The sequence below is a fragment of the Nannobrachium achirus genome (assembly GCF_963921795.1).
Source record: "Nannobrachium achirus genome assembly, chromosome: 1".
NCBI lineage: Eukaryota > Metazoa > Chordata > Actinopteri > Myctophiformes > Myctophidae > Nannobrachium > Nannobrachium achirus.
The window spans coordinates 54,170,423-54,186,388 of NC_137810.1; the positions used below are offsets into that span (position 1 = coordinate 54,170,423).

General features: G+C 43.1%; 1 protein-coding gene across 1 annotated transcript in view; it reads right to left on the reverse strand.

Moving 5' to 3' along the window:
* Positions 1-15,966, reverse strand: part of hcn2b (hyperpolarization activated cyclic nucleotide-gated potassium channel 2b) — a 210,596-nt gene that overhangs the window by 171,109 nt on the left and 23,521 nt on the right. The window contains exon 4 of the mRNA XM_080730050.1: positions 13,051-13,269. Coding sequence (XP_080586176.1) covers positions 13,051-13,269 — 219 coding nt within the window. The remainder of the gene's footprint in view (positions 1-13,050; positions 13,270-15,966) is intronic.

Here is a 15,966-nt window from a genome sequence, read left to right on the forward strand (position 1 = left end):
CAGACAACCTACCTCTTAGTACCTCTTATATCAGTGGTTCTCCACCTTTTAAGGCCGCCACCCCCAACATAATCATATTTTAATTGGGGACCCCCCACCCTGACGAGCACTAAGTGTTGAGGCAGTTGAGGCATTACATTTTGTATAACACGGTTCTATTGTGAAAATAGCAGATCTACATGCTCACAACGCCTCGCATCGTGAGGCGTTGTGAGCATGTAGATCGGCTATTTTCAAATGTTCGGCCTCTAATATTTGATCATTTGGCCAATGTTTAATTTGTCATTTTAGAGTTACTAAAAAGTCATTAAATTGTCACTTGTGCAATACCCTCTCTATAGACTTAAACTTGATGTTGGTTTGTTCACTGTTGAGAAAACAATGGGTCGGTCCCGACCCACAGGTTGAGAACCACTGTCTTATATGGAAATTGAAACTGAAACGACATCTAGTTTGTGTTATATAACCTCAAGGAACTGTTTCAGAGGTAAGGTCTTGAGGGCATTATAAAGAGGCTGTCCAGGTTACGGTCAGTGAATGGGTAATTAAGTCGCCGCGTGATCATGGGACAGATGAGCTCCGATGGATCAGCGATGGATCAGCGTCCCCGGGGGTCACGCCCCCCCCGTCCCCCCCCCCCCCGTCCCCCCCAGCTATTTACCAGTGTCACTTTAACACCCCTGAGGGGGAGGAAGTGATGGGGGGGAGGAGGAGAAGCAGGACTGCAGTTACATAATGTCTAATGCTGCCTGTCGTGTCCTCTGGCAGATGGCCTATCACCCGGCAGGCACCGGAGGACGGACAGACCTATCGACTGGATCACGGAAGAGAGGGAGAGAGAGAACTAGAGAAGGGAGCTAGGGAAGGGTATTGTAGGCGGAAAAGTGATGAAGGCAGTAAGGCACCTGTCACCTCAACGTGAAAGATGAGATGACAATGGGACGGTATAAGCCACTATAAGCCACTGAAGCTGCCTTGTTCGTTTTAACTGTGGCGTGCCCATGGGGGCACAACACAGAAAACACACACGGTCAGACACGCACATGCACATGTACATGCACACACGCACCTGCACACACACACACACACACACACACACACACACACACACACACACACACACACACACACACACACACACACACACACACACACACACACGCACGCACACGCACACACAGTCACACTAAACCTAACCTTAACTAATTATGTTCCCAGTTAGACATGCATCCCCGGTCAACTGGTTTGATGTCCACAATTTGGTCAGGAACAAACACGCGCACACACACACACACACACACACACACACACACACACACACACACACACACACACACACACACACACACACACACACACACACACACACACACACTTCCCTTACACATTTCAAACCAATACTTATCCAACTGCCAGCACAATATATTTATTGAGTTAGCGGACATACAGGAAGGGTGGGCCATTACCGTTTTCAATTAGTGCGCGCACGTGCGCACATACATAAGTGTATCCTTTCTGCTTGTACATAAAGCAGCTAGGAGCACTGTATTACTCCATATCCGCTGTAGCATAATGAGCTAATATTAGTCCCTGAAATTAGATTCTCCATGCCGGGTGGGTGGACTGCATCTACCTGTCTATGTTCCATACTGTGTTCAGTGGTGTAAAGTAACTAAATACATTTACTTAGGTACTGTACTTACTGTACAATTTGGAGGTACAGTATTTGTACTTTACTTGAGCATTTACAATTTCCAGTACTTTTACTTTTACTCCATACAATCTAGGATCCAAATATTGCCCTTTTACTCCACTACAATTATTTTTAAAACTTTAGTTACTAGTTACTTGCAGATATTAAATTATAATATTATTACTAGTAAGACACCTCAGGGCGACAAGCGACCTCGCCCTTTAGGGCGAGGTCGCGCCACAGTGATGTGGACATCAGGGATGTGGACATCAGGGATCTCCATGTATGGGCATAAAAGGGATTGTTCCCCTGGCATCACAGGGATCTCCATATCTCCATATATGGGCATAAAAGGGATTTGTTCCCCTGGAATCACAGGGATCTCTCTAACAGGGCATTATTAATATTGATGAGATCAGGAAACTCCATTAATGGGCATAAAAGGGATTCTGTTAGTGTGACATCACAGTGAAGCCAGAGCGTGATGTCAGAGCGGCAAACCCCTTCTGTTAGAGGGGTTCCCCTGAGTGACATCATAGTGACATCAGAGTAGGATGTCAGAGCGGCAAACCCATAGGCCGTAAAAATGTGTACACGTCTACATGTCCAGACAGACAGACGGACACGGACAAGCTGTGACTATCTCATAGTAAATTGCGACATTCGGTCGCAATAAAACATACTTTAACCAAATTAGTCCTATTTTATACCTATAGGCTATTTGAAAATAGCCGATCTACAAGCTCACAACGCGTTGCATCGCAAAATGTTTGCTATTATTTGCTATTTTCAAACATTTTGTACTTTTACTTTTTGTATTTTAAGTACATTTTGTACTTTTACTCAAGTACATTTTGAATTCGGGACTTTTACTTGTAAGGGTGCCCTCACACCAAAATACCTAGAGTGGAATCCGCCAATGCATTTCAATGAGAATGGAGCGTTTTTTGCTGAAATTCTCTACTGGCAAAAAACTCTCCATTCTCATTGAAATGCATTGGCGGATTCCACTCTAGGTATTTTGGTGTGAGGGCACCCCAGCAGAGTATTTCTATAATGCAGTATTGATACTTTTACTTAAGTAAAAAATGTGAGTACTTTTCCCACCCCCCAGTCGTACGGTACATGATCTCGCTAAACACACAAACACTCCAACAGCACATTGTGTGCACTCTGATTAAGTGAAAGAAAAAAGGATACGCTTTTGGCCAGCATGTGGACACTGGACACACAATAAGAAGTTGTAATCTCCAGCTGGTGACGGGTGGTCTTTGAATGAACGCAGACAGGACGTCGTGTTCAGTGCTGAAGCAATTATGACTATTTCTTTTTCAACTGTTTACTCTGCGCTGTGTCAACATAACCACACTCTGTCACTGGCGTTTGGACTATCTTTTCTTTTTTTTATATATAAAAAATGTATCCCAGGATTTTGTAACCCATTTTTCACCCGGTGTCAATTCTCTAATGTAATTCTGGGTGCTACACTCCCTTTGCCAACCTGGGGAGACAACAGACTGAACTCATACTTCCTTCTATGCATGACGAGTCCAAGTTGCTTCTTTTCAACTGACAGGGCGGAGTTTCCCCGTTTGGACGTAGCACGTAGAAGGAACACGTTATTCCAACCATGCATGTTCTTTTGTGAGGATACCTACCTACCATAGGAGACACAGGGAGAACATGCAAACTCCACACAGAAAGGCCCTTTAGCAAACCAAACCTAGGGTATGGGCACTGATGACGCGGAGGAGAGAGCACGCCCTCAGCTCCCACATGCAGCATACCCGGTGGAAATCAAACCCAGGACCCTCTAGCTGAGAGGCAACAGCACTTCCGACTGCACAACCGTGCCCCCAAAGAGTCATTTATTTCTTTCTTTCTTTACGGGATCTTTACGTTTACTCCCACATTTAGATAACAGTTTGGAGATGGTGCCTTGGGACGGGGAAGTGTCCTTACCGATACCGTCAAGAGTCTTTTTAATTTGCTGGCATCTGAAAGGACACTTCCTCGACCCAAGGCTCTGTCTCCAGACAGTTCATCTAAAGGTGGGAGTAAACTGCTCTCTGCAGTCAGAATATAGAGTGAGGTTCAAATGATGAAACAAGACTCATGATGAAATTAATGATGAAACAAGACTAACCGTCTAAAAGCCCTGCTAGCGGCCCCTATGACCTAAGTGTTTTTTAACTGATCGACATTGGCATTCCCCCCTGCTCTCACTAGGGGGGGCTGAACACATCTTCTAAAACTAGAAGAATGCAGATCTCAACCAAGGAGGCTGCTTGTCCGTGAAGTGTTTTGGTGCAATGAACACAACATATAGCCCCTTATTAACTCATACTCTGCGATCCCCGTCGAAACCGGGGATTTCCCGCTGTACCTCATGCCCGTCGTTCCCGGAAATGTAATTAGCTTTAATCATTATGAAACGATTAAAAGTATGATCGCTGTATATATCCGTTTCGGAGACTTTAGGCCCGTCCCCTAACTGTATCCGGTCGTATTTCCCGTTTGGACCGGATCTAGCTTTCCGTATCCGGTCTGAGCCTGGGCCATAGTCCCGCCTCCATCTTTAAATTACAAAAGAGTAAGTGATCTACTTCCGGGTCATGTATCGCTAACTTAAATACCAAACCACTTGGCCAAGATGTACTACATATGTACTAAATATAGCTGAAAAATTCAAACACCCATGTCACCTTTGCAAGATGTCGTTTCCAAACCTCTGTATACAGTTGTATTCGTTATTACCCTCATATTTTGCCTCTGTATAAAATAGTCCGCCGGTCAAATATGTCCGACCGGAAACGTGCGCTGCGGCACAATAGTTCCGCCACAATAGTTCCCCCCCCCCCAATTATTATTTTTTTTTTAACTTTTTTTTTTTTTTTTTTTTTACTTTTTTTTTTTTTTTTTAACTTTTTTTTTTTATTTTAACTTTTTTTTTTTATTTTTTTTTTTAACTAGTTGTGAGCGGCCCGAAGGGCCGCGACCCTCTAGTTGGTTTACATTGTAACAGAAGAGGAAGCTACTCGGCGATGGAAAGCTCGTTTTTCAATCCGATTTTTGCGTTTGGAAACTTTGATCCAGTCTCTACACGCCTGGATTATGATCCCCGCACATATCGTGCGTTTTGTGCGCGAACGTGTCCACGTGTTACCATAGCGCACAGCTGGCTTTTTTCAATGTTTTTTCATGTAAACACTGGCGGATAAGCAGGGATACAGCGTGGCAACGGATATGTCTATTTCAATGGTGTTTTTTTTATTCGAAAGCTGTCACCGAGTCTACACGTCTACTAGATGAGTCGCGCACAGATTGTGCACGATGCATGCGCGTGCCCACGTTAAAAGGTAAGGACAATTTGGCAGCTGCTTACTACAGCTATGTTTAAAATGGCAGCAAAATTGTTAAAAATGTCATGTTTTTACAATAAAATGATATAATTTGTATTGTATTTACAAATGTAAACTAGAAAGAAGTGTGGTTGCTGTGACGTGAATTTCGCAAATGAATTTCGTCTTACCATTTGAATTTTCCCCATTCAAGTCAATGGGAAATAATTCACTAATAAATGAATGGCCATATATGGAGATCTCTGTCAGTCCTTGTCTATTTTATGCCCAAATATGGAGATCCCTGATGTCATCAATATTAAGCCCATATATGGACATACAGATACAGTCTCATGTGGTCTATAATTGTCAGCCATCTCTATATTTGGGGAAAAAGTTTAATTTTTAATTGAAGTGAATGGAGAAAATTAATTCACGAATAAATATATATATAAATTAAACTATATAATCTCTAAAAATGCACAGATGCGTGTCCTGATGAAGCCGTCGACATAATGTGGGAGGAGTAATGCAGCAAAAAATGTTTACTTAGGAGACGATGGAAGATGGAATAAAGTCTGTAAAGTACTATAGTCTGAACGGAGGTGGGTGCAGCCAGGGGGGAAACTAGCCCCATGGTTTCGAGATGAGATCCATGACACCCTACAAAGACCACATTCGAGACACAGGGGTCTAAAACAGGGGTCTTCAACAGGGGGTCTGGGACCCCTAGGGGGTCCTCAGAGTTACTACAGGGGGTCCTCCAAATCTTTGTGATAGAAACCTTTTTTTTTTCCTGAGAACTTTAGCCAAAAATAGCAGATCTACAAGCTCACAACGCCTCGCAGAGCTTGTAGATCGGCTATTTTAGGCAAAGGGGTTTGGTGTAGAGGGGAAAAAGATCAGACTAAGTACAGAGTGAAAGGTCAAGTTTATTAAGTATTGACGGTTCAAGTGGTTAAATATCTGAAAATACAAATTGACATGGATCCAAAATACACTGATGATTGTGCTGTCAAACGATGAAACTATATGAAATCTATGAAAAGGTTGTGGGGGTCCCTGCTTCATCTCTCTCTCAACTAAGGGGTCCCTGGCCTGAAAACGTTGAAGACCCCTGCTCTAAAACGTATAAGTGTGTGTGGCCCGGGGGTTTGGACAGAAGGTCACAACCTCCGAGCTGAGTCAAATAAATGACACCAAACAAGGCCCACTTGAAAGACCTGGAATTGAGTGCGACCCAGGGCGTCGATGGGCATGTCAGAGGCTCCAAGCTGAATTGTATGACACCCTTTGTAGATGTTTTTTTTAAAACAACTGAAATGGGTGTGACGTGACAGTTCAAGTTCAAGAAACCACCAAAGTGGAAAAAAGCGGCACTCCAAAATGACAGATGCAAGACCGACTCAGAAGCACATTCAATTTATTGAAAACGCTAACGCCAGTGCTGTGTTCTACCTGTCACGTCGTATACGCCGTATGCTGTGAAGATTTTTTTTTAAAGCGTCTGCCCTCGTGAACCTTTCAAGGTAGCGTATCTGATAGGCATTATGCACTGGCGTATGCGCAGGGCGCAGGCCACACGAATAGCCGTGGATCATAGATTATAGTATGCCCTCAAAAAAAGTTTCGGCCTCAGGGTGTGACAAGACCCTTTGTATTGACCAGCAATCAGTGGAAAGTGTAATCAGTTCCTTTTTGCCCCATTCCTTTTTATATATACATATTTTTTCATCCCACAATTTTGTAACCCATTTTTCACCCAGTGCCAATTGTGTAAGCTGTAATCCACCTGGGCGCTGCTCTCCCTCTGCCAACCTGGGAAAACGGAGCTCATGCTTGACGAGCCTATCCTTGAATGTAGTCTCTCCCTTACACATGCTAAGACACCAGCCATCCTTAAAAGATTGAAAAGGTAAAAGGGGCTAAATCTACCCATTTTCAAACTACATCAATATTTCATTCGACTCATTTCTGTCATGGAGCCATGGCCATTTTCAATTATAGTGCATATGTGTGTGCACATACTATAATCTCTGCCTGTGCGTGAAGCAGCAAGGAACACTGTACTTCTCCATCTGTTGTAGCATAATTATCATCTGCCTGTCTTTGTTCCATACTGTGTTTGTGTTTCCAATCAGATTCCCCAGTACAGTACCGTGAACCCGCTAAACACACAGGGACTCAAACAACACACTGTGTGCATTCTGATAAAGCAAAAATAAAAAGGTCCGCATTTGGCCAGCACGTGGACACAGCGAACACACAGTAAACAGTTACAATCTGCATCTGCAGCTGGTGACGGGGGTCTCTGGATACAGACAGGAAGATGCTTTTTGTCCTGTAGCTATTATGACATTTCTTTCCCAGCGCAGAGGACGATACTGACTGTTTACTCTGCGCCGTGTCAACATAACTGCATGCTGTCACTGGCGTTTAGACTATCTCGTGCAAAGAATCTTTTTTATGTGGATCTGCGGAGATAGTTCTGAGCAAAATCACTATCTAGGCTACAGACCATGATCGAAATGATTATGAGACTTATGATGAAATGAATGATGAAACGAGGCTAATAGACTAAAGGCCCATGACCTATACTTTAAGTGGTTTGAAACGGGCCAACATCACCATCCTTAGTTCCCCACACTCTCAGTAGTGAGACTGAAACGTCTAAATCTAGAAGATGCACCAAGTCAATCAGTTATTACTTGCCTTATATGGCACAATTGTCTTCAAAGTTTTGTAGCGTTGCATCCACTTAGAATGTATGGATCTTTGTGTGATAGGCACAGCTATATAGCAGTGAGCGCGGTGCCATTAAAAAAACGTCCATTCGTTTTTCCTGTAGACTTATTTTAAGCACAGAATCAAACCATCCTGGATTCTGGTGAATCATGACCATAAAACCTTTGATTCTGTGGAAAAGAATATATTTTATTAAATTTTATGATATCGTCGTTGTCTGGTGGAAACCTCTTATCTCCAAGTTTCAAATGTGTGCGTTCTTTCACAAAGTAAAGCCCAGCTTCATCACACAAGGCCGTCGCAAAAGTAGTGAAAACAGAGGATCTACAAGCACACAACGCCTCGCGGTGCGAGGCGTTGTGTGCTTGTAGATCGTCTGTTTACGCTAGTTTAAATCATTTTTAAAATGATAAATGCAAAACGAACGGTTTTGGACATACAAGGTTTTCACCCGACAACGACGATATACTACATTCAATAAACACCATTTGTTTAGCGGTTTTATTTCTTTTTTCTTTTCACAGAATCAAAGGTTTCGTGATCACGATTCACCATGGATCCTGGATGGCTTGATTCTAGGCCAGGGGTGGGCATTACTGGGCAACTTTGATGATGGTGAGGGCCACTATATTTCCACCTTCACTCCAGAGGGCCACATTGCATATTGCTACGTCCTACTTTGTCATTCTACTATCTCATACAAAATAAGCAAAAATAGCAGATCTACAAGCTCAAAACGCATCAGCTATTTTTGCTTCTTTTGAATTGGAATCCTGAATTACTTTTTGTTATTTTTGAATTGGAATCCTGAAATGTAACATTTTGATTTCATTTCAAACGCATTTAGTTATATACTCATGTTAACTTTATGAACCTAAATACAAATACATTGGACATAAAAAAGAAAATACTACTATACTAGTCATTAAGCTACTAATATAGTCTGACGGAATAATATATCAGTATTCTGGTATTAACCTGCGGGCCGCATTAAGCGAAGGTGGGGGCCGCATGTGGCCCCCGGGCCGCCAGTTGCCCATGTATGTTCTAGGCTATAAACAGCTGCTGGGCCTCTGGGAGCAGGGCCTAATGGGATGTGGGGTGAGCTGTCCTCCTGCTCCGTCTATAGGCTGGACACACAGTTCACGCCACATCCTTCATTATTTCCCTGCTTCACATCATGGAGGAAGTGGAGCGTGAAGCGGAGGACAGTCCCAGGGTGGCTGATAACGGTGTGAGTCATAACTGCCACAGCCACAGAGGGAGCGTCTACACGCAACCGTTACAGCAACAGACACATCATAAACGTGGCTTCTGAGAAGCTTTCTTTGCCAAGGTTACAGTACCTCGGCTTGTTGAGCGGTGGTAAACCGCTCCATAGAGTGGCTGTGCGTGTGTCTGTAGCCTTTTTCCTCAGCGTTTTGCCATAGCAAAACGTGTACGTAGAATCATGTTTGTCTAGTGATGTCATCATCGTGTGTCTGTAGCCTTTTTCCTCAGCGTTTTGCCATAGCAAAACGTCTGTGTGTAGCATAGCCTGTACATCTTAGACTCAAATCCCAGTCCGAAGACGGTATGCAAGCACGACCACCGCTCACTTCACATTGGGTGTGATTTTTATTCCAAATACGGCGGTTGTTGATTTGATCTACAGCAGTGGTTTCCAAACTTTTTAGCCCGTGACCCTAAAGAGGAATTATACGTTAGCCCGGGACCCAAAACTAGTGAAAACATTAGATCTGAGCTTGTAGATCTGCAATTTTCACTACTATTTTATTCATGGAATTTCATAGATGTGTTTGTTTTTTGTTTGAATATTTAAATCATTCTCTTAAAAACATTAGTTTTACTTCAGTCGTGACTCGTGACCCATAAAAATGGTTCCATGACCCACAAATGGGTCCCGACCCAGTATTTGGGAACCAGTGATCTCCAGTATACTGTAGCCTGCTACAGGGAGCTTTTTGGGGGTGTTGGTGTTGGTTTGCATCAGACTGACTTAATTGAGAGCTATTGTGAGAAGAGCCTGCTCATGAAATGATACTTCTGGCATTCAAGCATGGATTAACAGTGATGAAAACAATTACTTAAACTGTAAACTAGTGACCAAAGAAGGGTTGCATGTTTATGAAATGTATTATTGTGTATACTTTCATAATTCAAGAATTTTGTCCACTTAAAGCAGGGGTTCTCAACCTTTTTAGGCTGTGTCCCCCAAAATGAACATATTTGAACTGGGGACCCCCACCCTGACAAGCACTTGGAATTGTAGGTATTACGTTTAATGTGACTCGGTTCCACAGATAAATATTGTGAAACTAGCAGATCTACATGTTCACAACGCCTCACACTGCGAGGCGTTGTGAGCATGGAGATCGGCTATTTTCACAATGTTTGCCTCTTGCTTACTTAATATTTGACAGTTTGGCCAGTTTGGTATTAAAACGGTCTTGAAAGTCCTTAAATTGTCACTTTATAAATGTGCACATACCCAGTATACACTTATACTGTGTGTTGGTTTGTTTACCGTTGAGTGATAAAAAAAAAAAAAAAAAAAATTAAGCTAATTATCTGGGGACCCCACAAAATAATTTGGGGACCCCACTTGGCGTCCCGACCCCAAGTTTGAGAACCAATGACTTAAAGTGATGCACGGCCCAGCCTGAGGGGGGCCACAGGATAAACACACACCTTGAGAGGAAGCCAGAAAACACTAGATGAGAGACAGAAAGAGAAAAGTCAAAACCCCGGTCACCCTTTGGTCTCGACATTAGCCAGATACTACAGACAACAGAGCTTGACCAATTACAGAGGCGTGCAAATGTGTGTGAGGCTCTGTGAGCGCACGTGTGCTCATGACAGATAACATAAGCACCTCTACATGTGCGTCACCCAAGATCTAAGGAAGCTAACAAGACACACACACAGCTACACAATGACGCCATGGCCTTATAAAGGAGGAGTGCTCCCTCACTCTGCTGTCCAGTCAGCTAGACTCCAACGCTTTGATCTGCCAGCGTAGAGGAGATGACAGCCCGCCAAAGAGCAGTGATGGAAGTACTCACATTTTTTACTTTGAGTAAAAGCATCAATAAACTATTGTAAAGATACTCTGTTACAAGTACAAGTTCGGTATTCAGAATTTACTTGAGTAAAAGTACAAATGTAGCCTATTGGCATCAAGATTTACCAAAAATAAAAGTACTCAATGTGCAGAAGGTCCCATTTCACAAGTTTTCAAATGTATAAAATGCATAGAAACCCTTTGAAAATAAATGATTTACTTAAGTACAGTACTTGAGTTATTTTACCACTTTACCACTCTGCTGCCAGTGTAGGGAGCCGACCAAAGAGCTACTGGTCCTCATCAATGCCAATCTGGCTCGCCATCGTCAAAGAAAAGGGAGAAACAGCGCCCTCTCTGTTTTGTTCCTTACATCTGTTCTTGAGAGATTACATCAATGCTGAACTGATCAACAGATGGTGTTTCTCTCAAAGAATGTGATGATTAAATGAGAGGCTCCTTTGTGGCCATAATGATTGATTGACTAATTGATTGACAGGACCCCAATGGAAACAAGACCGCAAGAACTTTTTGGGTGGGATCCTTTTAGACTAAGTGTTTCGACTGTACTCGTGCTGTTTTCCATTTCTGTCTAATAAAATATTCAATCAATAAAAATCAAATCAAGTGATTGATCGATTGACTGATGTTTATTTAACATGGACATCACAATCACATTGGACAGACCAGATGCATTGCCTAAGTGCTAATTTGCAACACCCGTCCACGCTACTGTTGATGCCCTACATACCAGCATCCATAAAAGGCATTAAGTAAGTGAGTCCACAGGAGGCTTTAAGAGGGGTATAATCTTAAAAGTTAAAATATATAGGGATTAAAAACAGTATAGTCAGAATACTTATCTCTGTCAGGCAAAATGTCCAAAATATTATCTTAGCAGGAAATTAAAAAAAAACATGTTTTTAGAACAACACAATACAATACTGCCTCCTCAATGTTGTTATGGTGACTTCAGATACTTGGATTATCATCACTTTACCCAAATACAGCTCGAGTTAGGAGGATTTTGACCATTAATGTGGTCAATGTCGTCATTCTAATCAATGATGGAAAAGGCATCTCCAAAGCTGGAGTTAGGTGTTTTTACTGAATGTGCTAACATTACCTGTGCATGGAAAGGATGTGGTCTACACTTACTACAATATAAATGTATATGAAATTATGGTAATGTAGATTAAATGTAGTCTTTATGGCATCTCATAAGAAATCACTAGAGCCATCCTAGCTGACAGCAGAGACTCTCTGCTGCTACTCAACATAATGCATTGATGACATCTCACAAAGTACAAATTGTTGACCTTCAATCTTCGTCTGTGCGGCATAAAAGTGTAGTGTTACTAAGCATGTGCATGTTTTCTCTAGTGTGACAACAGCCCTAGCTGATGATGGCTGACATTGATACCTTGTTCTGTATTCCCCTGTCCACAGCACAAAAAAAGCACTCAGGATTTTGTGGTGTGGCTGTGGTCTAAAGGTGGTTGCACACTGCTGCGTTTTTCGGGCCGAATATCGGGGTGAATTTCGGAGCGCGTGAATAAAAAAATCAACCTCACGTTATGTCAGTCACGTTTGCACACTGCCGCCCGTTTCGCGCACCACTCGGTCCCTTGCTCTCTCTATCTCTCTCTCTCTCCTTGCCCTGAAAAACGCATTTCGCAACGAAAAACGCAGCAGTGTGCAACCAGCTTTAGGCAGTGGTTCCAAAACTGGGGGTCGGGAGTCGGGACTTTTTATTTTTTTGGGGGGTTCCCAGATGATTAGCTTTCCGTGCAACATTGTTTTCTCACTCAACGGTAAATAAACCGACACGCAGAATACCTGTAAGTGTATATATGGTATCTGCACAATTATAAAGTGACAATTTAATGACTTTTAAAACCTTTTTAATAGCAAATTGGCCAAATTATCAAATATTACATAAGAAAGAGGCAAACATTGTGAAAATAGGCGATCTACAAGCTCACAGCGCCTCACAGTGCGAGGCTGCTGTGAGCTTGCAGACAATATTTATCTGTGGAACGAGTCAAACTAAATGTAAAGCCTACATTTCTAAGTGCTGGTCTGGTTGGGGGGTCCCCAGTTCAAATAAGATAATTTTGGGGGCCTGAAAAGTTCAGGAACCCTTGATCTAAGGCACGTTTAAAAAAAAAAAAAAAAAAAAAAAGCAAAATGCGTTCTGGCCTTACCTTCTCCTGGTATTGTCGCCTGGAAGAGTCCAGGGACTGGATGAGCGCGGTGGCGTGGCCGATGAACATGGCGTAGCAGGTGGCCCCCACGATCATGCTGAGCATGGTGAGCCAGATGTCCGACATGCTCTCCGGGGCCTGCCGCCCGTAGCCGATACACAGCATGTGGCTCATGGCCTTGAAGAGTGCAAAGGAGTACAGCTCAGTCCACGTGTCGTTCTGGAGGGAGCGAGAGATGTAAAAACAAAACAAAAGAGTGAGAAATGAGGGGAGGAACACATGAAACATGGAGGAGCAGTGGTGTAAAGTAACTAATTTACTTAAATACTGTACTTAAAGGAGTAGTTCACCCCCAAAATAACTTTTTTTCTATTGATTACTCACGCCATGGAGACTTGAGTTCAATCATATTTTTTTGTATTTGTCGCATTCCCAAGACAAAAATTTTATTATAGTAAATTGACCCCCATTGATTCCGGATGGGGACCCAAATGCATTTGGGTCCCCATCCGGAATCAATGGGGGTAAATTTATTGTTATCAAATTATTGTCTTAGGAAAGCGACAACAGCTCAAAAATATTATTGAACTCAAGTGTCCATGGAGTGAGTAATCAATAAAAAGAAAAGTTATTTGGTGGGTGAACTACTCCTTTAAGTAAAACATTTCATTCCTTTTTTCCACCACTGTGGAGGAGTCAGGAGAGAAAAGAAACAGAGTTGATCAGGTGTGACTTCTTTAAGAAAAGGCATCAAGTAAGAGAAATCCTCTGTTGCAGCTCACTTTTAACAGCCCAACTTTCCTTTCACATCAAAAAATATAATCATTTTCACAAAATGACCTAAGCCAGTGTTATGGAAATGGAAGTTCAAGAGCCACAGTGTGACAGGCGCAGACAGAAAAAAAGTGACAGCGAAGGACAGAGAGAGAAACAGTGGGAGGATAAGAGGGTTATGGAGCAACATATTCCCACAGGAGCGCCTGTCTCCTTCCCTGTGATTGTTGCAGGGTCTAATCATCATCACATGGCAGTCTAGTCTCTAGTCTGGCTGAGTAGAGGAAGAGGAGGAAACTTTGTTGTTAATGAAGAGTCCTCGGATCTGACTGCTCCAGTCTGTGTCTGATTGGCGCACACACACGCACGCACGCACGCACGCACGCACGCACGCACGCACGCACGCACGCACGCACGCACGCACGCACGCACGCACGCACGCACACACACACACACACACACACACACACCAACCAGGAGCAGCTCTTATACGAGGAGGAGAGTCATGTGCACACTGCAACGCATATAGATCTGCTGAGGTGGAATGTGTGCACGTGCGTGTGTGTGCGTGCGTGCGTGCGTGCGTGCGTGCGTGCGTGTGCGTGCGTGTGCGTGCGTGTGCGTGCGCGTGCGTGTGCGTGCGTGCGTGCGTGCGTGTGTGTGTGTGTGTGTGTGTGTGTCCTCTCATCCTCATGTGGTCAGAGCACTCTCCTCAGTACCCTGATTAACTGCCTCTAGATAGATTTATATCTGTTTTGTATTTGGCCTGCCCCATTTGCATTTCGTTTGAGATTCAAATGCAGTAGCTTTCGGAGGGGGGCAGGGATGTGCATGTGTGTCCGTGTGTGTGTTTGTGTGAGAGAGAGAAAGAAGAGAGAGAGAGAGAGAGAGAGAGAGAGAAAGAGAGAGAGAGAGAGAGAGAGAGAGAGAGAGAGAGGACATGATGCAAGACGTGTTTTTCGGATGTGACAGGGGTAGCGGAGATGTGTGGAAATTAGGAGATATATAGGCCAGGTGATTTGTGGTTTTCCACAGGAGGCGGATGAGATTTTCGGAACACTTGCAGCGGAGCTGAGGGATTCGCGGCTATACTGGAGTCTGAGGTGTCATATTTGCCAAAGTACAAGGCCTAGTTGTAGTTAATGCTTGTTTTAGGCGGTGGCAGACAAAACACTGGCCGGGTTGCCGGTTCCACTTGGTTCCATTTGTACACTCTCAGAGTTATGGGGGTCCTTGCAAATGAAACGTTTGAGAACCACTAGTACTAGTTGGACTCATAATGTGCCATAGTGTCATAGTAAATAAGTGACATTCTGTAATTGGGTCTTATGGTCAAAATAAGAACATTAAAATGGTGTGTAAAACAAAAACAGAAACATTTGTGTACAGACATATTGATGACCCCTGGTGTGCCACTTAGCGTCGGTACTCTCGGAACACCTTTGCAGAAAACAGCAAATCTACAAGCTTGAAGCCCTTCAAAGGCACATAATTAGACCATGACCATCTTCCACAATATGACTCTTTTTTTAATCGAATATTTTGGCATGCCCATAGCCATTTCTTTGGTCTAGACTCTAGAGTGAGTCTACAAAAGAACAATCAAGCTCTAGGCTCAGACCCAGCCATAAAGCCAGTCTCATCCAAGGAGAATAGAGAGTTCTGTAAAGAACTGAGAGGCAGTAAACTAGTGAGGTTTACAGCAGACAGGGCTTGCACTGTGCTGTTGGTGGTTTTTTATTGACCCCAAAATATATGTACACAAACACATTCGATTGCACACAATAGGATCAAAAGGATGGAACAAAAAAACATTTATTTTCATTATGGTCCTATCAACGTAAAGTGGTCCATTTGAAACTCAGTATGCAAATGGCGCAAGGTTACTGTGTGCTTAATGAATCTGAGAAGTTGTGGTCCGTTCTTTAACAATGCAAGCAACTTTGTTTGTTTCCTCAGTAAAGTCTGTACATGAATTAGTTCTCAAATAATGTGTTCCTATTTCACTTGCTGTTTTAATTAACAGTGAGGATTTCATTGCAAGGGCAGCATGTATGCTGCAGAGAGTCATGGTGGCAGATTGCAGTAAGATGCCCAGTGCAGCCAAGCAGCAGCCAGCAAAGAGGATCTGCTCCCAGTGAA